Raw genomic sequence first — 26,650 nt, 5'->3', positions numbered from 1 at the left:
AGTGCCTGAAACTGCACTGGGGGCAGCCACATGGCCCCAGGATTTGAGGAGCCAAATGAGTTGGTGTTTGACCATGTGCTCAAAAGTAGCTAAGCAGGTAAGGGCTACATCGTGTAATTATTAGGGCTGGCATGATCCTTGCCTGGTTTTTATAGGGGGATTAATATTGCTTCCTTCCAAGATCTGATCTGACTGAAACAAGACAGGAGCTTGTCTTTAGGGCACAGACGGACTATGGCAATAATGAGTGTGATGTGGTACTGGAGCAGTGTCCCTGGCTGCTGACAAAGCTGACTCCTATTTCCACATGGAGAATGGAAGATAGTAGACCTCTTCAGTACTCAAGAAGAAGCAGAGCCTCCTCATCTTCACAGCCTTACAAAACAACTGAAATTCAGGAGTTTGTCCAGATGGCCTGGTGGAAGTAAAAAAGTGTTTAGTGAAAACCTGAGCCATGGCTTTAGGCATATACACCAAGACCCCATTTCTCAACAAATCCATAAGGATAGATGTACTGCCCTTGCCTGAAATCTGCCTTATTGGTTCCCACGCTTGTGCAGTGGACATGGACCGACTAATGGAAGTCACCAATTCCTTTCAGGAATTCCTCTTCTGTTCTTTTATAATTCACCTCATTTGTGCTCTCGCAGACCTACTAAGGCACAAGCATTTTCTGTAGTTGGATGGTGTTGGAATTAGTGCAAAGTTGCACGCCCGACTCTGATAAGCAAGCGACATTCTTTATTTCACCAAGTGACAAGCTGTAATGTAAGGTGATTAGTAAACAGGATAAAATCTGCAGCTGCTTGGATCGCACAAGTGACACGGTCCATCATCTCCTGAGCACATTCCTATTGTTCAAAAATGGTCTGGCGACTGTATCAGAACCAATTTGACCTCCAAAGCATTCATCTTTCTCCTGTTGACCACAGTTCGAGTCAGCAAGTCAATCCACATCAGAAAGTGGTCACAGAAAGCAAATCTGTGGCCACATCCCACTGAACTGAGTCTGCAAGAGATGGGGAACCAATAAAAAGGACAATGGCTGAAAATGACCCTATAGCTGTAGGAAAGTTTGTCATCTGACCACAGTTCAAAAGGCAAATGCTCTCTAAATGGAGTAGGTGTTTGACAATTCAACCACTTGAGCTAATGACAGCCGAGCGCCACAGCACATTGTGTGCACTGAAGCCATCCTTGAGAAGGAATGGACGGGGGAGTGCTAGGAAGAGCTCTGTCAGTGCATCTCCATCCAATGGATCATGATGTGGAAGAGATCAAGAACACACTGTGATCTGAACTGATGTGACAAAATCCACTGAAAATGCTAGTATGCCTGTTCTAAGAGGGACAGGAGAGCAGGAGCATTTGTTGCCAATGGTTGAGGGTTAATCTTATAGAGGTGTGTACCTTCCTCTCTGTCCAAGAGGTGAGGCCAAAGCTCCTTTTCCCAAGACACACAATGTTCCACCTGCTGTGACTAACAGTAGTTCTTGATTTATGCCCAGAGTTTACGGGAAAATATGTCTGGTGATGCTGGCCAGTTCCCAGCTTGGGAAACCTGACATCACCATTCCTGTGCCCAACTACTGCTAGCAGAGCTCCCTGGAGAAACACACAGCCCTCCCTCTCCTACACTGCCAGACATCTTCATCAGGCCCCTCTGTTCAGGCCTGTCAAGCTTGGGTGGCCATGCTAGTAGCTATGCAACCACCAGCACAGCCCTCAGCATCACAGAGGCATACAGGTTCTTATGATAAAGTGGTGCCCCTGTGAAGGCCACACCTTGTAGGTAGTAAAGAGCCTGTAATGATATTATGTGCACTGTAGATTCTTTGAATAATGATTATATGTCCTTAGGCTTCAATCAAATAATTTACATACAGACTTTTTGCAGTTTACAATTACATTATATAGTTAATCACTGTATGCTGTGTTAATTAAATAATATTTTCACAAGACATTTGGTGATCCTGAGTAACCTAATCAAGCACTGGGATGGCCACATAGCAGCCAGGAGCAATTAAATTACACACTGAAGTGATACAATACTTATTACATTCATTTTGTGTGTCATCCATGTAAGGAATACTACTATCAAAAGTAGTATCACACAGTAAATCGTAACCTTTATGTATCGGTGGTTCTCTGGGACTTCTTGAGCTGAGTGCATCTTTTTTTTGGAATGGGGACTGTCTTGCTGTTATTTTCAACAATGCACTAGCACTACCCATCATGTGCCATAATACAAGGTGGGAGATGTCATTCCGTGTGTAACACGTGTGGCTGCTTTGCATCAAAATTATTTGAACAGTTTGCTGAAATGGTGAATTATGAGTTTGGAAGTGTTATGTCAGTCGGTGGGGTAATAGGGAGTAATAATTCAGTTTATTCACAGAAGGTGCACGTAATTACCTATGAAATTAGTGGAGGAAACAGTATCGTTGTTCTTACTCAGTAGCTTCCATTAGGAGAACTTATGTTTTGAACAATTATGAAAGGGCTACTGTGGATAGTTATTATGTGGCAGAATAATTTGGAAAAGCAATACAGCAACAGCGAATTTCAGTATGAAAATGGAATACATTTAGCTGTTAATACGAACATGATTGGGTCTAGACATTGTTAGCTTATGTGTTACTTGCAAAGTATCAATAAATGAAGTAAAATGGTTTATCCTTTCACCAAAACATTTTTTCATCTAATGTTTTTAGGAACTTTAATATTCATCAAGTAGAGAGACACTTTTCATATTAGGTAACACGATTACATTTATTTTGCGAAAAAAGCATGTTCTCTCTGACAACCATCCCCACCCATGCATGATCACCAGAAATTAATATAAAAGAAGGTATGGAGGAGGTTAGAGGTGGATTATTGTGAAAGAACCAGCTTTTCAGTGAAGAACAGTCAAAACAGAGAACTCTGGGATGCAATAATAAGAAACAAACAAAACAGTAAAGCATCCACGTAGAGAGATACAGTAAAAATGTGTGTCACCATCAAAAAAATTATGTGAGAGATGGCAACTGACAGCAACCTGGATTACATGTCCAACATGGCAACACACACCGGGCAGCACAGTTTCAGCACTGCAACACTGAACAGCAAACATCAGTCACAGAAAGAAATGTGTCACTAGATAATGCTGTGGGAGCTTGGCTCAGTAGAGTGGGAGAATATCATAATGCAGGACTCAAAGGTGAGGATGTGACTAACGAAGATTTCTTAGACAAGCAGCTTATGATCAAATTAAACTCCCAAAGCCACAGATGCAAAAAACAGGAAGGGTTAGAGGGGACCTTACTTGTTAGTAAAACTGAGCATCAGTCCCCTCCGGATATATCAGTTGGATATGATGGTGCTATTCAACGTGACAAGACAAAATCACAAAGGACAGGCAACAGAAAACAGTAAGGAATGAAAGAAATTTAAGGAAAGTCAAGAGAAATGCACAAAGGGATTAAAAGAATTAAAGGAAAGTCAAGAGAAAACTAATGAAGGAATTAATGTAAGAAGTTTGGGAATGTCAAGAGAAATTCATGAAAGAACTAAAATCGACATTTACAAGGGAGGGGGTAAAAAAATTACACGAAGGAATTAAAGGTGGGTTAGACAGAGAAATGTGTGGCTACATGTAATAAAATGCAAAACACACCTACTGTCCTCCCCCCATGTTTGATACTAATGAAGCCACAGTCACAACCAACATCAGACTCAGGCTTGTTAATCGATATACCTAGTTCCAATCTCGGCATCTTGTGCAGAACATCTGCTAATAAGATCTCAGATTACAAGATGAGCAGCATCTGCACAAATGGCGATGGCACTGAATTAGATGATAACAATCTCAGTGCTGTTTCAGCTGCATTATCAGTGAGTAAAGAATGTAATTTGAAGTGGAAAATTTCAGTAAAGAAAGAAACAAGATTTAGAAGAAATGACACAGAGGTTTTTAGACCAGAAAAAACTTAATACACTTTAGATCTAAAGGAAGAAAAAGAAAGCACATTGTACATCGAGTTTGAGACAAAGTTTCTGGCGGTATACTGATCTAAAAGCAAACAGGTGAGAATTTAAATTTGATTTGCAACTGTCTGTACAACAGATAATGTGACAAAAATATGTGGAATAACAGGGGAGATCATATTGGAGTCAACAATAAGCTTGTAGGCAAAAATCACAAGGGCAGAGCCAAAGGAGCAGCCACCCCCTCCATCCAGAAGTTTACAAAGACAGAAGTATTATATGATGGAAGAAGAGGCGGAAAAAGACAACAAAGATGTCAGCAATGATGTGGCTGAGCATTAGGTAGGCCAGCAAGAAGACAAGAGTGCCACCCACAAAGGAAAGGACCTGTGAATTTTATGAACAGTGGTTTATGCAGTGTTTTTACTGTTTGAGTTAGTGTACTGTAGGTGTAGTGCTAACACAAAAGAAGAGTGTTACTTTTGCAAAAAGTGAAAGCTTCCTTTTCCCCCTACTTTTGGTATTTAGCATTGTAACATGTACAAGGTTAGTTATAGAGAATGTGGGGATATTACCACACTGTACTTATTTTGATTTTTGTTGTGCATATTGATCCTAAGCTGGTTTCTTGTTTACATATCCGATGAGTTACTCCGGCAGCAGAAAGAGGGGACAATAGCATGATGCAGTTCTCGCTCCACCTGCTGCAAACAGCTGAGGCAGTGATACTGAAACTACACAGTGTTGCGCCTGCCTGGTGGGGGATTGGTGGGCTGTGCAGTCATCTTGTTTCACTTTCCACGTTATTCTAGGCAGCCAGGAGGTCATCGACACTGCCCTCGCAGCTGATAACCCAAACAGTGCAAATGACTGTACGAAGGCCACTTGCCATGCCATATAGTGTGTCCATATCAACGCGAAGAACATGCGCACTAACCCAAGTGATATTAGCTAGCAGTACACATCAAAATCAGCTTGTAGTTGTGGTTTCAAGCATTGTGTCGCAAAGAAAAACACTAATCATGCTTGTGTTAGTACAGTATTTTCTTTAACAACTGCAACCTACATCCTTCTGAATCTGCTTACTATATTCATCTCTTGGTCTCCCTCTATGATTTTTAATCCCCACACTTCTATTTAAAACTAAACTGGTGGTCCCCTGATATCTCAGAATGTGTCCCATCAACCGATCACTTCTTTTGCTCAAGTTGTGCCACAAATTTCTTGTCTCCCCAATTCTATTCAGCACCTCTCCATTAGTTACATGACTGACCCATCAAATTTTCAACATTCTTCTGTAGCATAACGTTTTGAAAGCTTCTATTCTCTTTTCGTCCAAACTGTTTACCATCCATGTTTCACTCCCATACATGGCTACACTCCAGACAAATTCCTTCAGAAAAGACTTCCTAACCCTTAAATCTAAATCCTGACAGACTTAAAGTACTCTACTGACATAGTAAGTTGTGAGGAAACTTCTTACATTACAAGCACTATCCTTTTCAAATAACAGTTTTGATCATGCTCAGTGATTACAATCAAATATGTGATTTTGGTTTTCTGTATGTCCTCTCAGTAACTAAAACAGTTAGTAAAAAGTAAGAAAGGTGTTTGTTTCTGTGTGCTTCTCTACAATTTGAGAAACAAATTCACCATTCATGGACGACAATCTAAAGCTGAAAAATAAAATTAGTCTTCCAGTTTTCACTTTCTCTCCAAACTGTTCAACTAAAGTAATGGAGACACATCAACTATCAACTGCATTATTTTGTTTCTTTGATCCTACTATACATTCAATATCATCTGAAGGTTTAAAATGTATTCTAGCTTGTATACAGAATAAGGATATTTTTTCTTATAGGTTTTCACAATTTTAAAATGATTTTTCTGACAACTGTCTACAGCAAGAATGTCTACTAACTGACTTCTTAGTTTGTGACTAATAATTAAACAACTGGATAATATTTAACTTCCATATTTAACAAATTATATGAATCATTCAATTATCAACGTATAACACTGTTTTTATTCCCAAGTCAGTTTACTTAAAGTTTAGTTTTCTATGTTTTAGATGTCTACCTTGATGTTGAAATACCTTTATTATTTGCACATAGGCCTAGTTGTTAAAGGTAACAATCTTTTAGCAGACCACATATGTCTATGACAATGATAATACAAAGTTGCATAATGAAACTGATGTTTGTAACCCTCCCTCTGTGTGTGTGTGTGTGTTTTTTTTTTTTTTTTTTACAACTAGAAAAATCTTGTTGAATTCACATGCTGAGAACATCCCATCTCACCTGGAAATTAGGAAAATAGGCGCTCTGTAAACATGAGTACATAGGATACTTGCAACTGACGATGTACCCAGAAAGACGAAGTGAAGAACAATTCACAAATTTCTCTCTAAGGTCATACAGAGATAAAGACAGAGTTTCACAACCTGTCAGGTGCCTCAAATCACTACTTGACTGGTCATGGTCATTATGCAACATAGGCTCCCTGCATAAAATCAAGAACAAATGATCAGTGCTTTTGGCAGTGTGGGTATCGCAAACCAGTCATTGTGGGACTGCGCATTCTATGAAGGTGCATTAAGTCACTGTAGGCAGGCAGTGAGGATGCGAGATTGAGCCTATGCTGCGTTTTCCTTTTAAGTATAGCCATTTGCTCTACTTAAGTAGTTAAAAATCACCTATCACAATAAATGTTTCTATTACAATTTGCAGGCAGGGAAGGGGGTGTCCTGAAAGAGTAAAAGAATTACAACACTTGGGTGTTCTCCAAAACCGGTGATCGCCGGCAAATCCTTCCGCTCCAGAAGTTCCAACAAAAGAAGAAATCAGCAAAGTCTCAATCAGGGCTAGTCGCAGTCACAGCTGATTTCTCTACTGCTTTTAGGTTGGCAACGTGTAAGTTTCGTGTAGTCAATAGGATGATACTTTCATGTAATCAACAAGAGGTGAGAAAAGAAGCAATGAATTTCTAGCACTGTGTCTTCTTCACTGTTGTCACAAATATCATGCTGTTTTTTTCTGAATATGACACGAATTATGAGGTTGTGCTTGAGTTGGAATGTGACAGTTTGGTTTTCGGCAAATGTGAAAGTTAAAAAACCTGATTGTAGTCACAAATTGATCTGTAGTTTAGCTAAGGTTCAGGTTAGTGTAGAATGTGACACTTTGGTTGTGAGTTGGTAAATTCAACAAATGTGGAAGATAAAATACATAGTTGTATTGACAGATCCACCTGTAGCTTAACCGAGGCCTAGGTTACAACAGAATAACAGTTTCACTCACAAAAATTTACTTAATAATCATTGTTATTACATACATATCTTTCTCCTGTATATGTCATGAGTTAGAGGTTGTGATTATGTTTGGACCTAACAGCACAGCTTACATTAAATTAACAATTTTGGTTGCCAAAATATTTGCCTGTTTCTTCCAAATGAGTTATGATTTCATAGGTTGTGATATATTGACATAATAATGTGATGATATTCCTCTGAAACACATTGCCTGTCCATTGCTTGGAACCAGCAGCTGACAACCTCTTTCCATTCCGTCATACCTCAGGGTGAACACTGACGACATTGCTGCACGAAACACAGAAGTACGCTGCTAGCTCTGATCTACAATTTTACCGACGAAATTAATAAAAAACTTGTTGTTAGAATCTTCTGTGTGTGTTATATTAGTAAATATGTCATTATTATTAAAAAGTGTCATAGGGCTAGTCCACAGTCCCACAGTACACAACTCAATTTCAACTGGAAAAGAAGAGAATCTAAGACTTTGAGATATTTAAAATCAGTTGGGCATATAACATATGGTATGAAGAGATTCTTCAATAAACCAAAGAGGAAAGGAATGTGCAGAAAATGGGGGCAAAAGAAGGGACACAATGACAGAATGTGCATACTGGTGGGAGCTGTTGAGGCTAAAACCTGTAATGAAAGACAGAGACTGGAATGTATCCAGCTGAGAGTGCAGGGTGAAAGTTCTACTCTGAGTGTGAGGTGAAGAGGCTGCCAAAAAGAGAGGAGTTTGTGGCAGGCCACATCCAGTCAGTAAAAAGTTTAAGGGTAATGCATATCCCTTGATGGTGAGAAGATACAGACATCCACACTGATTTTGAGATGATGAAAATGGGAATTTTTCTCTTCATTACACACCACATGTTTTGGATGAACTCTGTAAATCACTACTAGACATGAAAGCAATGCTATAAGATGTCCAGCAAAATGGCATAAAGTGAGAGTTTCTAGGAGCATTACAGAATGACCAGACTAGACTCCAACTAATGATGAAAGGTATGAAGCGAAACATTTATGCTCATGAATCACAACAGATAACAACTCTCACAGACTCAGTAAGGTCTAGGGGAATGTTCAATACTAGCTATTGGCTTTGACCTTTGATCTGATGGCTGCTGCAGTGTCATATTTTTGTGTGTATTTTGAACTGATTTTCCATGTAGCCTCAAATTCTATCGAATGTAATCTTGTTGTTTTACAGAGAAAGTAATGTTAGTCTTTGATGTTCATCAGAAATGGAAATCTGTCTTTGCACCGGATTTGATGTTTTTTAAGTATTAGTAGTAATGCAAAATATGGAGGCAGTTGCGGAGCCCAATTCTATTGCTGATTTTGAAGGTACGGAAAATAATCCCAAATTCCTCCTGTTCATTTCACTATTTTGATATTGGTTGATGAACTGAGAGAACTGATGAATGCAATCAGTTTTGCCAGACAGTACAGCCTAATTGCTAGTTATTGTATCTGTAGTGTTTGTGGCAGTGTTTCCAAGAAATGTGTGAATGATTTGTATATGTGGTGCTGCTGAAAAGATCTTATGTGGCAGTCTATTCATAGTGAGATGTGGTTTGATAAATCATGGCTTCCTATGAAAACAATTTTACTACTTTCTTACTACTTTTGCTTAAGATCTCCTGTTTGGCTTGCGGCTCATGAGATATAGACAGACTGTAAAAATGTCACAGACTGGTATTTGTTTTGCCAGGAAGTTTGTTCACATTTTGTTATGAAAAAGAGACAAAAATCGGTGGGCTGGAGGATCTAGAAATAGATAAGTCACAATTTGCAAAATACAACAATAAATAAATAAATGTAAACAAATAAATGGGAGATGTTATTGAACCAAGGGTGTCAGGGACAGTTGTGTCAAGAGATCACTCTTCTCCAGACATGATTTTTAAGGTATTTAAAGGTAGGATAGCTTGTATTGTGTTTCAGTTATTAAAAAGTTGCAAAGCAGATTGGTCTATTATCACAGATGGTGGGCCAGTTAAAGGGGTTACATGAAGCTCGGTACATGCATTTGGCTGTGAATCATTTCATTGAATTTAGGGATTAAAAAAAAAAAAAGGGGTATATACAAACATAATTGAAGGTTATTGGGGGGCAATAAAGATTATTATTGTGTGAGAGAAAAGGAGAATTTCAGTGCTACACAGTCATTTACGTAAGTATGTCTGGAGGAAGAATGTTCCACAAAAAAACTGTTTGCTTGAGGAATTTTTTGGAAGGTGTGGAGAGAATGTTTGTGGTAAGGAAAGAAAGGTTTTTATTTTGAAATGGTTGTGGATTTTTTGTTATTTATTTTAATTTTTACATTTTTTGTTTCATGTTTGGTATTGAATTCTTAGGGGTGTCTCTTTTTTTATTATTATTAATGGTTTCACAGATAGCATTGATTTCTTGGACATCAATCCATTGGGGATAATCATCTGCTATTGGTAAGTACAGCTGCATATCTATTACTGAATTTTCAATTCTATAGTAATTCTGCCCAACAGGGACTTGCTGTTTGACAGTTCTTGCATTAAGTGGTGATGTTGGCAGTTGTTTGAGATTAGGTGTTAGCCAATTTGTAGGAGGCATGGGGCGAGTAGGGCAGCAAAGCAAATTGGACTGTGGGAAGGTGTAGTGCTGATGGTGGGAACATGCAGGAATGTAATGGGGAAAGGTTTCGCTACTAGGTACAGTCAGGTGGTTTTGGTAGGGCGAGGGGTGGGGTGTGGGAGGAGGGGGGAGGAGTGGGAGGAGGGGGGAGTAGTGGGAGGAGGGGGGAGGAGGGGGGAGGAGTGGGGGGAGTAGTGGGAGGAGGAGTGGGGGGAGTAGTGGGAGGAGGAGTGGGAAGAGGAGTGGGAGGAGGAGTGGGAGGAGGAGTGGGAGTGGGAGGAGGAGTGGGAGGAGGAGTGGGAGTGGGAGGAGGAGTGGGAGGAGGAGTGGGAGGAGGAGTGGCAGGAGGGGGGGAGGAGTGGCAGGAGGGGGGAGGAGTGGCAGGAGGGGGGAGGAGTGGCAGGAGGGGGGAGGAGTGGCAGGAGGGGGGAGGAGTGGCAGGAGGGGGGAGGAGTGGCAGGAGGGGGGAGGAGTGGCAGGAGGGGGGAGGAGTGGCAGGAGGGGGGAGGAGTGGCAGGAGGGGGGAGGAGTGGCAGGATGGGGGAGGAGTGGCAGGAGGGGGGAGGAGTGGCAGGAGGGGGGAGGAGTGGCAGGAGGGGGGAGGAGTGGCAGGAGGGGGGAGGAGTGGCAGGAGGGGGAGGAGTGGCAGGTGGGGGAGGGGGAAGTGTGGGAGGAGGGGGAGGAATGGGAGGAGGTGTGGTGGTGGAAGAAAGGGAGAGGGGGAGGAGTTGGGAGGGGGAGGAGTGGGGAGGGAGAGGAATGAAAAAATTAGTGATTTACAAGGGTGTGTAGTTGAAATAGAAAGCTGTGCTGTGCTTGGTTGGGAGAAGGGAGGGGATACATACGTAGAGGGCAGGTACTAGCGAAGATTTAGTCGGGGGCTTATGGGAAAGTAGAAAACATCGCAGGGAGAGTTCCCACCTGTTCAATTCAGAAAACCTGGTGTTGGCAGGAAAGATCCAGATGGAGCAGGCTGTGAAGCAGTCATTGAGCTGAAGCTCATTGCACAGAGCACCACATACAGCAACTGCGTGGTTCAGCTGACTCTTTGCCCCAGTTTGACAGTGTCCATTTATGCCGACAGACAGTCTGATAGTTGTCTTGTCCACATAGAAAACAGCATGTTGGTTGCTGCATGGTTTGAAGATCACATGGCTTCTTTCACAGGTAACCCTGCCTTTGATGGGACAGGAGACATCTGTGATCTACTGGAGTAGTTGGTGGTGGGAGGATGTGCGGGATAGGTCTTGTATTTACATCTATTGCAAAGATATGAGACAGAGGCAAGGAGTTGGGTGCATGGATGGAGTAGGGATGGAAAAGGATATTGCAGGGTTTCAGTGGGTGCTGGAATACTACTGTGAGAGGCGTGGTAAGGATGGTGGGTGGGATACTCCACATTTCAGGGCATGCAAGAGGTAGTCGAAAGCCTGGGGAGAATGACGTTCATTTGCTCCAATCCTGGGTAGTACAAGAGGTAGTCGAAACCCTGGGGAGAATGATGTTCATTTGCTCCAATCCTGGGTAGTACAGAGTCATGAGGGGAGTGCTTCTTTGTGGTTAGAGTGTGGATGTGTGAGAGGTGGTAGGTGACTGGAGAGACAAGGTATTGGAGATCTGTTTCTGTACAAGATTGGGTGGGTAATTACAGTCTGTGAATGCCACAGTGAGGGCCTTGGTATATTTGGAGAGGGCCTGCTTGTTGCTGGAGATGTGACACACACACACACACACACACACACACACACATGGGTGGCTAGGCTGTATTGAAGGGAATTCCTGATATGGGTTGAGTGGTGGCTGTCAAAGTAGAGGTATCGATGGTAGCTGGTAAGATGGTTATTGACAGAGGTATTGATGGTCTAGGGCATCCCAAGGAATCCTTCCTGACCATGCAGTATTCCAAAATCTTACCTATTGATCTAGAATGAGGGTGAGGATGTCCTATCCAAATTCCTCCGTAACGACATCTTCTCCCCCATTTGCTTCATCTGGTCCTCCTCAACCCAACAAGCCACTTTCTTCAATGTCGACCTCCACTTCAAGGATGGCTACAACTTGACCTCCGGCCATATCAAACAAACCAGCCACTAGTAATACCTCCACTTCGACCCACTCCGTACTAGAGATGGGCAAAACTGTTCTTTTCACAGATTGGATCAGAACTGTTCACTCCCTGAAATGAATTAGCTCTTTTTCATGACTCGCCACTCATTTACAATAGAAAATAAATGGAAGGCACATTGCCCTTTAAACTTGGTTTATTCCAGTACTATACCTGTATTTTGATCTTATTTGATATTATTTTGAAGTAACACACATAATGAGTAAGAATTTTGTATTGTTTATTGAAATTTCCACGATATGACAAAGTTTTTGATTATTGATGTATTTTGCACTATCGTGGTTTTTTGGGTGATCAGAAAATGTTGTAACTTGAGATTTACATTAACAATATATTTGGCTATAATGTATTAAAATTTCATTAACCTCATACAAATACATCGCAAGCCATATATTTTTAAAGTGAACGTTTCCTTCCGAAGACGCCTAAAATCGCAAAATCCGTACCAGAATAAGAAAAAAATATATAAATTTGACTGTAAAACGAAAGTGCTGCATATAGCCTTACGCAGAATAAAACAAGGAAAATATTGGTGTATCACATTTTGCGATACGTTTATCGGTTCGCTCGTAATTAAAGCGTAAATTCGAGTGTCCATAATAAAAATCCTATGGTAAGAGGAGTCATCAGGAACCTAATCTAATCAGTTTAAACAAATAAAAATAAAATAAAAACGATTGATGTATACATAACATAATAATGTAATATACATAGCGGTATTACTACGAAGAACAATATCCAGTGGGGACGAACTCCGATGCAGAGGCGCTGAGTCGAGCAGGTCGAGCCGCGAGCTGTATTACTGCATGAGCTGAGACCGCAGAGACCAGAGTGACACCTGAGTCGCTTTGCTCAACGCTCTGGCTAGAGTCGAGACGGTGGGGTGAGCGTTGAGCGGGCGAGTTCCGAGGCTGGGGGAAGCGGTGAACTCACCCGCTCGGAGCCAAATCGTCCATTCCCTTGCGAGCAGGTTTTTGCAAGTAGTTCCTATGTTATCCGCTAGGTGGCTCTCTGTCCTGTTGCTCGCATCAACTGCCCAGAGGGCAGGACGTGCGACTGAAACGATCGCTGACAGAGTGCGATGCGAAGTTAACCTGCGCCAGACACTGCACACGGCAGACGACGCACAGAGACGGCACGGCATATGTGAAACACAAAATCCAATGGGGCACTGCACAATGCAGGCAGCCAAGGTAGAAGCAGGGCAGAGGCCGGCGCTGGCTGTGTTGTGTGGCGTGCACTGTGCTCTGACCAGCAGAGGCGCTGCTGATATGCTCCGTCTCTCTCTCTCTCTCTGCCGTGGGAAACGTTTGGAGCTACCGTTCTTTTTTTCTGAATCACTGATTGTTCATTCCTTTGAAAGATTCAACTCTATGAATTAGTTCAAGAGCGGATCCCCCATCTCTACTCCGTACCAGGAAGTCCTCCCATCCAGCATAGCCAGCCGTGGCAGCTGCATCTGCATTAACAGGGCTCTCTCTCCAAATATAAAGGGTCTCACTGGCACCTTCATGGACTGAAATTACCCACCCAATCTTGTACAGAAACAGACCTCCAGTGCATTATTCTCCAGTCACCTACCACTTCCCACATACCCAGTGTCTGGCCACAAAGGAACACTCCCCCCACGACTCAGTACCGCTCACGATTGGGGCAACTGAACAACATTGTCTGTCAGGGTTTCAATTACTCCCCCTCATGCCCTGAAATGAGGAATATCCTACCCACCATCATTCCCACCCCTCTCATAGTGTTGTTCCACTGCACACCAGACCTTCATAATATCCTTTTACATCCCTACTCCACCTCTGTCCCCAACCCTATCTCAATGCTCCTATCCCTGCAATAGGCCTAGATGCAAGACTTGTCCCATAAATCTTCCTACCACCATCTACTTCAGTCTGCTCAGAGGCATCTCCTCTCCCATCAAATGCAGGGCTACCTATGAAAGCAGCCATGTGATCTATTAACTAAGGTGTAACCAAACTATGCTGTTTACTACAAGGGCATGACAGCTGACAAGTTGCCTGATTGCATGAATAGCCACAGTCAAACTGTGGCCAAGAGACAGTTACATCATCCAATTGCTGAACATGCCTCAGTTCAACAACTGCTTCACAACCTGCTTCATCCGGATCCTTACTACCAAAACCAGACTTTTTGAATTGGGCAGGTGGGACTCTCCTCGCAATATGGTGTATCCGACGTTCCCATAACCTTTGAGAATCCCTGTCTTCCACTTACCTATCCCCTTCCCTACTCCCACTCCAGCTCAACAGCCTTCTATATCACCAACATACTCTTTTCTAATTCTCTGCTTTTCTGCTCCCCCTTCCCCCACCCCCAAAATCTCCGAACACTGCACCAATTAGCCCTACCCTGCCCCTGCATGTTCCCACAAGCAGCACTAAACCTTCCCCCACCCCACCCTGCTATGCCCCCCCCCACCCCACCCCCTGCCTCCTCCTAACCCCAGCAACAGGTTGCTCCTCCCATAAGGTGCACTTACAACTCAGCCTGGCCACAGTGGTGAAAGGCAGTGGCCATGTGTGTGAATTGCATGTATTTGAGTCTGTACATGTTTTCTACTTCAGATGAATGCCTTTCTGTGCAAAGCCAGAATGAATAGCAGTTTTTTAGTTGTGCTTGTCAGTGTGACTCAACATTGCCTTTATACAGTTAGTAACAATGTATCCTTTTCAATACACTGAAGTTATTCCATCCTTGACTTTTTTCACTGTTTGTTTCAACAAAATAAATATTAAAAACTGAATCACAACTTACATCTCGACTGGTGTCTGCAACTCTCCAAATGCTTCTTCATATGAGCAAGGCGCAACTGCACTTTCAGGAGAGATGTACGGTGATGAAGTAGTCCGTGACGTTCGTCCACTACATGAGTCCCCCAGAACCTCTACAGAGCTTGTCGTATCTGGAATAACCTCTACAGACTCTGGAGAACTAGTAGCAGCACATGACCTAACACCTGTCACTGAAGACGACACAGACATATCTGGGCTCATAAGACCCAATTCCGACTCTGGAGATGTTGTGAAACTGCTGCCACATTCCGAACCAATCACTTCAACACTCTCCGACGACTTTTTGTCACTTTCAGAAGAAATGACAGATAGTCTATTATGTTTAAAGCTACCTGTCGATGGAAGTTCACGCCTATGAGTAACAACCACAGCATTCTGATCTCCATCATCAGTACTTTGCCCCACAGTCACAACTTTATGGTCCACTGCACAACACTCAGCATCTGCATCTGTATCTTCACTCTCTACAACTAGTTTACTCCGGCTAAATCCTTCATCTGAGCGAAGTTCACTTGGATCGTCACAAAGTGCTGATGTCTCATCACTATCCATGTAACTGAGAACTCCCCCTTCATCCCAGCTCTTCTTTCTCTTCTTTGCAGCTATGCTTGCATCTTTGTTCCTGGAATCATGCTTGAGAGAACTTGTGCGAATGAGACCACCTTTTTTAGGCTGCAATGACACTGGATCTGAGCCTTCATCACCATATACTCCAGCATTACCTGCAATCACACAAACACATCCCTCTCAGCACACTCAAGGTTACTCTCATCATACTGTGTTTGATATGTGTATACTGACTACTATTTAAGAAATAATCATCATTAGCCTTGAAGCTGCTTTGAACAGATTAACTATAGTGAAAGGTGGTTACTTTGAAGACATTACACTCATGTTCAGAAAAAAAAAAACAGAACATCCTGAATGACAAGAAATAGGACATTCATATTCACAGGGCATGTACATTAGTATGTTCTGCAGAAGTGATTAGCATTTCAGTCACCACAGTTCAGCATGTGTCCTGTTGCCTCTTAGGCACAGGAACTGCCATGGACCCTGACAACTTGTTCCATGCATGATGGCATCAATGCGTACAAGGCATGAATGGTATCCTATGGTACAGCAATCAATGCTGCATTCACCTGGTTCCAAAGTTCATCTGTGATGGTTGGAATTGGGTGACAGCACTGCACCCATCATTTCACCACATCCCACACATTTTTGATTGGCAACAGGTCTGGTGATCTCATGGGCCACGGCAAAGGGCTGACATCCTGTGACCAAGAAGGCAACTGTTGACGCAGCAACATGTGGTTGTGCATTGTCTTGCTGAAAAATGGCATCAGGGGGGACAAAGGGTGTGGCTACAGGTCACAGGATGTGATTCACTCAGATCACACTGGTCACAGTGCCCTGGACACACACCAACTGTGATTAGTGGTTGCACTCAACAGCACCCCACACCATATGGCCTAGAGTTGGTGCTGTACATCTTGTGAGAATGCAGTCACTGTGATGTCACTCCCTCCATCAGTGGCAAACCAAAATACAGCCATAATTTTCAAACAATGACAATCTGAACTCATTCGAAAACACTATCTGATGTCATTCCTGTCCCCAATGACATTGGTCCATACACATATTCATCAAAGGTAGGCAAAGAAGTGGATGAAGCACAGTAACCCACGTGTCACCCCTGTGCTCCACTGTTGCACCAGAATTACGGAGAACGCAGATCTGTCCTGTAATGCCATTAGGATGAGGGGAAAAGGGGGGGGGGGGTGTCTGGGTGGTGCGACCTGACCCATATCATCATGTTCTATGACCTTCTGCGAACCATTCGGCACACACCCCTCGCACTGCCAAAACACTTAGTCCCACAAGAGCAGCAATTTCCAGGATGGATGCATCACATTCTCTCAAATGCCAATAATGCACCCTCTTTCGGTGATTTGATCATACGGTTCATGCATACATCTGTGAGGTATCCTGCAGGTCTGCTCAAGTCACACTGATCTATGACCTGTGGTTTGTAGCAACAACGAGAGATGCGGGCATGTTTTACCGGTAGGTGGTGTTGCACCACAATATTAATGATCACCTACAATCTAAGAAACATTATGTTTCAACTGCAACATACTAATGCACAAGACCTTAGAATATGAACATTCTGTCTAGTCATTCAAGGTGTTCAGTTTTTTCTTCTTATTTTTTTTCTGAACATGAGAATCTCTTCTACTCCAACCACATCCATGGAAGTCACAACTATTTAAAAGCTAGGACTAGTTGCTAATAGACAAATTTAATGGAAAAATATATGTACTGCAGAGCTGTGAAGGGAACAGAGAACTTATTTAAGATGCACTTTGAAGTTTTCATGGTAAGATGTTAAAAACTAATCTTTCTTTCTAGCTGTTTACAAATCATACATATTTTCAAGAATCTGTTGACAGTGTTACACCTGAAAAATTAACAAACACATTATTAGAGTATGACTAGCTGTAAGCATGAAGTTCATGACTTAATACATAACTGATTTTTTTATTCTTACTTAAACACGGAGCACAGCAATAGCTCCTACGTCTTGTTGATTATACAAGCTGAAATGCAGCTCTCTACGAAGAAAAACCAGTGTTTCGATACATATACACATGTTGACAAAGAAAGAGAGCACTATTAGACAGAATCTCACATTAAAGTTACAGAGTTAGTGATATGACTAGTCAACAAAATGTACAGACTCTGAACAATATTCTGGTTATCAGTCCTCAGTGCTGAATAGGTATTATCCTTTTAGGTTTCTCCGTGTCAGTATGATGTTGGGTAGGTAAGTGAATATTCACATTTTCTCTACAGAAAATCTGCTAATTGTTACAGCTTAGGATAGTTCCTATCACCATGATCAGCATGATGCACAACCCTAAAGGTTAATCTTACTAGCTCCCATCCAAAATATGCTGACAGGAAAAATAAATAAATAAAAAGGAGACTAATGAAATTTCAAGAATATAGTTGCTTAGGTTACATACTTAAGTGTTTAACACTGCAAGATCACAGGTTAATGTAAGTGTGAGATAAGCCAGTGCAGATGTGGAATGCTGATACAATAATAACCCATGAAACCTCCAGATAGTTGAATGCATGCATGCAAACATGCATATGTCATGTTGTCCAGGTGCTGCATGTCATTTTGTGGGATAGAGAGCCATGCCTGTTGCACTTGGTCCATCAATACAGAGACAGTTAATGCTGTTTGTGGATGACACTGGAGTTGTTATCCAATGATGTCCCAGATGTGCTTGATTGGAGACAGTTCTGGTGATCGAGCAGGCCAAGGCAAATGTGGACACTCTCTAGAGCATGTTGGGTTACAGAGTCTGTTGGGTTACAACAGCAGTATGTGGGCAAGTGTTATTCCGTTGGAAAATGCTCTGTGGAATGCTGTCCATGAACAGCAGCACAAGAGGTAGAATCACCAAAACGACGTACAAATTTGTGGTCAGGTGCACGCGATAACAAGAATTCTCCTGCCGTCATATGAACACATCAAACCATAACTCCAGTGTGTGTAGCACGTAGGCAGGTTGATTGCAGGTCCCCAACTAGCCTCCACCTAACCAACACATGACCATCACTGGCACCTAGGCAGAACCAGCTTTCAGCTCGTGCTTGACACCACTGATGTCACAAATGGTGATGGAGTCAGTGGAATACACACTACAGGGTATCTGGCTCAGAGTTGCCCTAGAAGTGACCAATTTGTAACAGTTTGTTGTCAGTGTGGTGTCAACTGCTGCTCAAATTACCGCTACAGATGCAGTATGTCATTCTGGAGCCACACACTGAACACAACAGTCTTCCCTCTCAATAGCACCATGTGGCTGTCTGGAGCCCAGTCTTCTTGCAATCATACATTCTCGTGGCCACTACTGCCTGCAATCATGTACTGTGGCTACAATCCTGCCATGTCTTTCTGCAATATCACAGAAGGAACATTCAGCTTCTCGTAGCCCTATTACACGACCTCATTCAAACTCAGTGAGGTTCTGATAATGGCACCATCATCACCTTAAAGGCATTCTTGACTAATATTAACTCACCACGTGCAATCTCAAAGGTAACTAACACCGACTCTTATTTGACTGATGCGAAATTTGAATTGACGTCATCTCTCAGACATAGCATACCTAACAACTTTTATTTATGTTGTACAACTCCTTTTTGGTGTTGCGATTTTTTTTCTTCGTCAGTGCAGTTTATTTTCTGGAGTCATATACAAACTGCCTAAAAAATGAAATAATGAAGAAGCACCCAAAACACACACACACACACACACACACACACACACACACACACACACACAGTACATTAGTGTTGTTCAAGTATACTGTTGTTACCAGGCCTAGTTGGGGGCACGAACAGTGTCAGATGATGTGTGATTGATGTGAATAACATGTAAATACCCCACATACTTGTGTGAGACAGCATTATAAGTGCCTGAGAGAGATTGAAAGGGAACCCCATTGTGGGCCTCCATTTGGCCAGCTGGCTCTATTGTATATTTTTATCCAGATTTACAGCAGCCGGTTGTTGGACTGCACGGGAACATGAATACTGGCACACTCTTTATATCAAAGTTCTGGTTGACCATCACAAGTGAGGATTGCAGAATTGTGCACCAAGCACATCATAACCCATTCACAGATGTGCCTATCATCCAAGATTAAGCAATGGACTCACTGCAACATTCTGTGTTACCTCGTACCATTGGTCAGAGCCTAAGAGCAGCTGAGCTAGGGATTTCCATCACATGCTTATAGTAGACTGCAGTTACCACGACACAAATGGCTGTGTTTGAAGTGGTGGTGTGACAGGAAAGCATGGACTGTTGATGAATGTTAACACATTGTGTTCAATGATAAATAGTTGTTGATGAATGTCACCACATAGTGTTCAGTGATAAATAGTGGTTCTGGACTACCCAGGTGATCGTTGTCAGTGACTAAGATGGTGCCGAGGGGAGAGGTTCCATTCAGACACACCAGTATCCTGCATCTCGCTGTATCATCTCTAACTCGACAGTGCGCTGGTTCTATTTTTCAACAGGATAATGCTCATCCACACACGGCACATGCCTCTATGAACTTTCTGCATGATGTTGAAGTACTCCCATTGTCAGCAAGATCCCTAAACTGTCCCTGACAGTGCATGTGTGGGACAGATCGGAAGTTGACTCTATCCTAGTGCCAGTATCCAGGACACGAAAGACCAGTTACAACAGTTGTGGGCCAGCTTGCCTCAAGAGAGAATACACTGGTTTTATGACGCTTTTCCCATTCCCCTTCTGGGTTTCATTATTTTTTTTGTCAGGCATCGTATGCATACAGGTGGGTGTCTCATCCTGGAGCCTGAGTGGCCTGTCCTTTCTTTTTTAACTTCCCCCAACTTCTCCCTCTCTCCTCCCCCATAAAACCATTCATCCAGAAATCACAAAGCTGGTACTCGGGTGGAAATTTTGTAAGATGCCTGGCTATCAACTTCGCACAACAGTCCTACTGCACACCTCTATAGAATAAACACTTTTTTTGACCTTAGCTGCACTGCCTCAAAAGATTATGCTGTGGCCAGTTTTGTGAAAGTATGCTAGCACTCCCATCTGCAGGTGAACACCAGAGAGACCTCCAAGACCAAAGAAAGAATCTGGTGACTCAGTTAATTATCATCCTCATTCTGGTGCCACAATAATTTAGCATGCACATTGGTGCCCTGAAAGTTCACACCAGGTGCCACATTCAATGTGTGCCCATTGATCTTGACTTCTGGTATCTGTACGTGATTTTTATTTCTCTGAAACTGTGTTGTACAACTCGTTGTCAATGGGTAATGGGTATACTTTTGAGCTAGTTATACACCAGTGCCATTGTTCTCCTGTTTGTGTTTGGTGCGGATGCTCCTAGGTTTCTGATCAGCATACCTGCCTCATCAGTAAATGCAGTACAACAGTTCTTGAAGCATCCTCCACCGTCCAGGCAAATTGTTTACGTATGCCAAGAACAGGTGCAGATCAAGCACCAAACCCCATGGCACACTATATTTAATGTTTGCCCACTCTTAAGAGTGAACATTTGTTTACATGACCCTCTCTTCTTTATCTATACTAATAATAAAACTCTAAAACCATCATGTCTATCTGTTTGAACATACCAATCTCCAAAACCACTAGATGAATTTTCTTGGAGTTTTCAGTTGTAACTTGAATGTAGCTTAGAGGTATGTACAGGTTTTATTTCATCAAAGTTGGGGGATAACAGTAAAAAAGACATTATACTTTAAATTTTTATCTAAATCTGTTTTGTCTACCAGTTGGAAAATGCTAATCTCCAAAACTACTAGAACTTTTCACATGATTTTCACAGGTAAGATGAGCATATCTTGTAGTAAGCTATGGGTTATATATATATATATATATATATATATATATATATATATAAAAGAAAGAAGATATCTTAATTTAAAGTTTTTAGATAAAACTGTCTGCTCAGCTCAGTAGTTCAGATGTTTACCTCAGTGACATGATCTGCATTGTGTAGTATTCCAAAGAAGCAATAGATGGCACTGTTTGTTTTCTTAAAATGAGTGAGGTTTTTTTTTTTTTTTTTTTTTTTTTTTTTTTTTTTTTTTTTTTTTTTTTTTTGGGAAGTTTATGTCAGTGACATAAGTAAGTGCTGCAATCTCTTCACAAATACAAACTAACATACATTGAATTTACTTGTTTAGGATATATGATTTACTGATTTCGCTTTCTGTATTAGGAACTTAATGGCATTGCTTTGCTTCTTTTGATATGTTTTACTTTAGCTCTTTACTAGTAAAAACAAATTTACTGAATTCGCTTTGTGATTCTGGTGTCCTACTCATAACATTTTCATTTTTTTTTTTTTTTGTTTGTTTATTAATAAAAATGCCCTGAAAACAGTTGAGTGTTTCTGAATACACCAAAAGGCTAAAAGACTGAGGACTATGTGACCTCAAGAATCCATGAAGATTGCTAGGTGAGACTTATTGCGGCTCGAGAACATCAAGCTATAACTTGCTCTTTGGAAATACCTTCCAAAAGTGAGGAGCGAAGTAGCTCTTATCAAAACCGTCACACATTAACTCGCTCGTCAGTACCCTTCCCTCACATAGTAAACAACTGAAGTTCTCAGTGTGTTAGCACAGCTGTTTCATGGTCTATCCCGTGTTTGAAGCAAATAAGCTCTTGTTCATGTCCCCAATCATACTACTTCAAATGATGCATACAAAGAAGCTTCATAAATCAAAAAGAAATTCCACATATAGGAGATGAGGAGGAGGAGGAGGAGGAGGAGGAGGAGGAGGAGGAGTAAGAGATCAGTGTTTAACGTTCCATCAATAACGAGGTCATTAGAGATGGAGCAGAAGCTGAGATTAGGAAAGGATAGAGAAGGAAACTGGCATTGCCCTTTTGAAGGAACCATCCCGGCATTTGCTTCAAGTGATTTAGGGAAATCATGAGAAACCTAAATCAGGATTGCTGAACATAGGTTTGAACCATCATCCTCCTGAATATAAGTCCAATGTGGAAACAACTGCACAACCCTGCTCAGTTCCATAATATGAAATCTAGGGCACAGCTATAAATAAATATCCAGGCAAAGCTGTGTTTCTCAGTTAGTACTTAACTATGACTTCATCCAAGCAAATAGAATGTCACCAACACCAGGACTACCGGTAGTTGCCCTAGAAGGACATGAAAATTCACAAATTGAGTGTTTTGGCAAGCTCACAGATGCTAACAGAATAACTTTTATTATGTAGCTCTACCACAGCTGAGTTTGTGAGACCATTTACTGCTGGCTTCATAGGAAGCAACACCGAAGTGATGTAAAATGGTCATACACAGGAAAGTTGTTCCATATTCTGCTGGAACTCAATTTAAAAACAAATAAATACGTAAATAAATAAATAGAAAATTTACGTTCCTGCTTTCGGATCTTTGTTCCTTCGCCAGAGAGGAGAAAGGGGAAGAGGGGAAAGTGGATTCAGTTACTCACAACCCAGGTTATGAAGCAACAGGGAAAAGGTAAACAGGGAGGGTAGCAAAGATGGAGGCATGGGTGTCAGAGGGAAGCCAAAGATATTCTACTGATATTTTGTGCATCTATCGGCTGTACTGAGCTGAGGTAAGTACTGGCCAGCCCCTCTATCTCTTTGTTACTATTTGTTTTACATATTTATATGAGATTCTCCATTAATCATTTAAACAAGTAAACAGGCAGAACTTGGAGGGAGATATGTCTTTAATTATAGATCACTTACCCATACCCACCTTTATAAATGAGTTTCACTGCCTCACATTTCAGTCTTTCAGAAATTACACACTAACTTGCCAAATGATCACATAGGTACTTAAGGGGGGGTGAGGGGAGGAGGGGTGGGCAATATTTTTAGCCGCTGTTAGCAAGGAGTTGGAAAGAAAAACATAGGTACAAAGAAGGTAACTGTGAAGCAACCATATGTAACAGAAGAAATATTTCAGCTTATCAATGAAAGAAGGAAGAACATAAAAGTTCAAATCAAGAATACAGGCCTACAAGTCACTCTGGGATGGAATAAATAGGAAGTGCATGAAAGCTAAGGCAAAATAGCTGGACAAAAGATATGAAGAAATTGAATGGGTTTCAGAAGGACTGATTCAGCATATAGGAAAGACAAAACCACCCTCAGTGAAATTAAAAGCAAGGACAGTAACATTTAAGAGCACAATGGGAATTCCACAGTTTAATGCTGAGGAGAGACTACATACGTGGAAACAGTACACTGAAAGCCTCTATGAGGGAATGGACTCATGTGTTGACATAATAGAAGAAGGAACAGGAGCCAACAGAGTGAGAGGATCCCTTATTAGAATCAGAATTTAAAACAACTTTGGATGATTTATGATTAAATAAGGTAGAAGGAATAGATAAAATTCCATCGGAATTTCTAGTCACTGGGGGGATATGGTAAAAAAGCAACAATTCAAGTTGGTGCATAGAATGGATGAGGCCAATGATATACCATCAGACTTTCAGAAAATTATCATCCACACAATAGTAAGAGCTGAGAAGTATGAGAATTATTGCAATCAGCTTAACAGCTCATGCATCCAAGTTCCTGAAAGAATAATATCCAGAAGAATGGAAAAGAACATTGAGCATCTGCTAGATAATGATCAGTTTGGCTTTAGGAAATGAAAAGACACCAGAGAGGCAGTTCTGACCTTGCAATTGATAATGGAAGAGTAAAGGAAAATCAAGACACACTGACAGGATTTGTCAACCTGGAAAAAGTGTTACACAATGTCAAATGGCACAAGATGTTCGAAATTCTGAGAGAAATAGTGTAAACTGAAGAAAAAGGTGAGCAATATAGAATACATGCATGAACCAAGAGGGAACAATAAGGCTGCAAGACCCAAGATCAAAGTGTTTGGATTAAAAACGGGGTAGGACAAGAATGCAGTCTCTCGCCCCTACTGTTCAAGCTATAAATCGAAGAAGCAATGACGGAAATAAAAGAGAGGTTCAAGAATTGGATCAAAATTCAAGATGAAACGATATCAATGACAATATCTGCTGATGACATTTCTATCCTCAGTGAAAGTGAATGGTACTTACAAGACCCGTTGAATGGAATGAACAATCTGATGAGTATAGAATACAGATAGAGAATAAATTGAAGGAAGATGAAAGTAGCAGAAATGAGTATAACGAGAAACTTAACATCAGATCTGGAAATAATGAAGTAGGCCTACATGAGGCTAAGGAATTTTCCTACCTTGGTGGCAAAGTCAACTATGATGGATGGAGCAAGGAGGGCATAAAAAGCAGACTAGCACTGGTAAAAAAAGCACTCCTGGCCCATAGATGTCTATTAGTGTCAAACATAGGTCTTAATTTGAGGAAGAAATTTCTGAGAATGTTTGTTTCAAGCTCAGCATTGTATACTAATGAAACATGGATGGTGGGAAAACTGGAGCAGAAGAGAGTTGAAGCATTTGAGATGTGGTGCTACAGAACAATGATGAAAATTAGTTTGACTTATAAAGTAAGGAATAATGAGGTTCTCTGCAGAATCAGTGAGGAAAGGAATACATAGAAAATGCCGTTAAGAAGAAGGGACGTGTGTTAAGATTGCAGGGAATGACTTCCATGGTGCTAGAGGGAGCTGTAGATGATAAAAATTGTAGAGGAAGACAGAGACTGGAACAAATCTAGCAAATAATTGTGGATGTAGACTGCAAGTGCACAAGGAGAGAAAAAACTAGCCTATGGTTCATCATGACAGTTAACTTTCAGTTCCATATTCGACAGGTTATTCTGCAACTGTAACGAATGGTATGTTGGTCAGCTGTTGTATTGTAGCTAAGTTTGTACAGTTTTTGAAGCTTGCAAAACATAAACCTTAAGCTGCTTGTAATTTGAACTAGTTGTAATTTAAATAAAATTTTTTAAATAGATTTGATGATGAGCAAGCAGCTCGAAAGCGGTCATGTGGAAATAAAGGAAAGTGATCTGGAGATCAAATTTGGACAGGTTCCTTTTTTTTATATACATCATGAAGTATTGTCTGAAAATGCTGCATTAATAGTCAAATCTGACAGGATTTCAAAAGTGGTGCTAAGATTGGCATTTCTTCAATGGTAAACTAATGCACTTTATAAAATGCAAAACTGTAATATTCTCTGACTACAATATCAGTGAGTCCCAACTGGAGTCAGTAAACTCACACATATATCTGGGTGTAACAATTTGTAGGGATATGAAATGGAATGATCACATAGGAACTGTTGGAGCTAAAGCAGATTGTAGATTTTGATTCATCGGTAGGATACTGAACAAATGCAGTCAGTCATCAAATGTCGTCATTTACAAGCTCGTGGTCTCGTGGTAGCGTTCTCGCTTGCCGAGTGCGGAGTCCCGGGTTCGATTCCTGGTGAGGTCAGGGATTTTCACCTGCCTCGACATGACTGGGTGTTGTTGTGTCGTTTTCATCACCATTCATCCCCATTACGGCCGGAGGAAGGCAATGGCAAACCACCTCCGTTAGGACCTTGCCTAGTACAGCGGTGCGGGTCTCCCGCATTGTCCCCTACGCTCTGTCAAGGAGTATGGGACTTCATCATCAATACAAAGCACTTGTATGACCCATCATAAAATACTGTTCAAGTAAATGGGACCCATACAAAACAACAATAGCAGAACATATGAAACACATACAAAGAAGGGCAGCAAGTAGGGATACTGGTTCATTTGAACCGCGAGAAAGTGTCTCAGAACTGCTGAAAAATATGGTCTAGCAGATGTTTAAAAAGTAGATGCCAACTATTCAGTGAACATTTTAAGAATTAGTATTATACGAGGTGAGACAAGGCAAGCTAACTACAGAGAGGCATTTAAATGGTAATTCTTCCAATGCCTAAATAGATCGGCAAGAGGCTTAAGTATGGTACAATGGGAACTATCCCCTGCTGTGCACTTCACAGGGTATTTTGTGTGTGTGTGGGGGGGGGGGGGGGGAGAGGGTGTTTATCAGTCTTATATTGAAAGTACCAAATGACACTGAAGGTGATAGGTGATGAAGTGGTTGGAATGCCAAAGAAATTTACAGGCTACTGTGTATAAACTGGGCCAACATGCAAGATTGGCCATGTACCATTTACAATGCCACATTATGACCTATGAACAGGACTTTCTCCCTGCATCATCCATATGCTGCAGGAGAAATACTGACACTCTGATAGAA

General features: G+C 41.5%; 1 protein-coding gene across 3 annotated transcripts in view; it reads right to left on the bottom strand.

The window, feature by feature from the left end:
- LOC126251768 (TATA element modulatory factor) overlaps positions 1 to 26,650 on the bottom strand; it is a 181,768-nt gene that overhangs the window by 153,056 nt on the left and 2,062 nt on the right. For all 3 annotated transcript variants that reach the window (XM_049952388.1, XM_049952390.1, XM_049952389.1), the window contains exon 3: positions 14,805 to 15,564. In XM_049952388.1, the coding sequence (XP_049808345.1) occupies positions 14,805 to 15,564 (760 nt within the window). The remainder of the gene's footprint in view (positions 1 to 14,804; positions 15,565 to 26,650) is intronic.

The sequence above is a fragment of the Schistocerca nitens genome, chromosome 4 (assembly GCF_023898315.1).
Source record: "Schistocerca nitens isolate TAMUIC-IGC-003100 chromosome 4, iqSchNite1.1, whole genome shotgun sequence".
Lineage (NCBI taxonomy): Eukaryota > Metazoa > Arthropoda > Insecta > Orthoptera > Acrididae > Schistocerca > Schistocerca nitens.
Note: the sequence above shows the minus strand (reverse complement) of the source record. Positions and strands in the feature narration are given on the sequence as shown.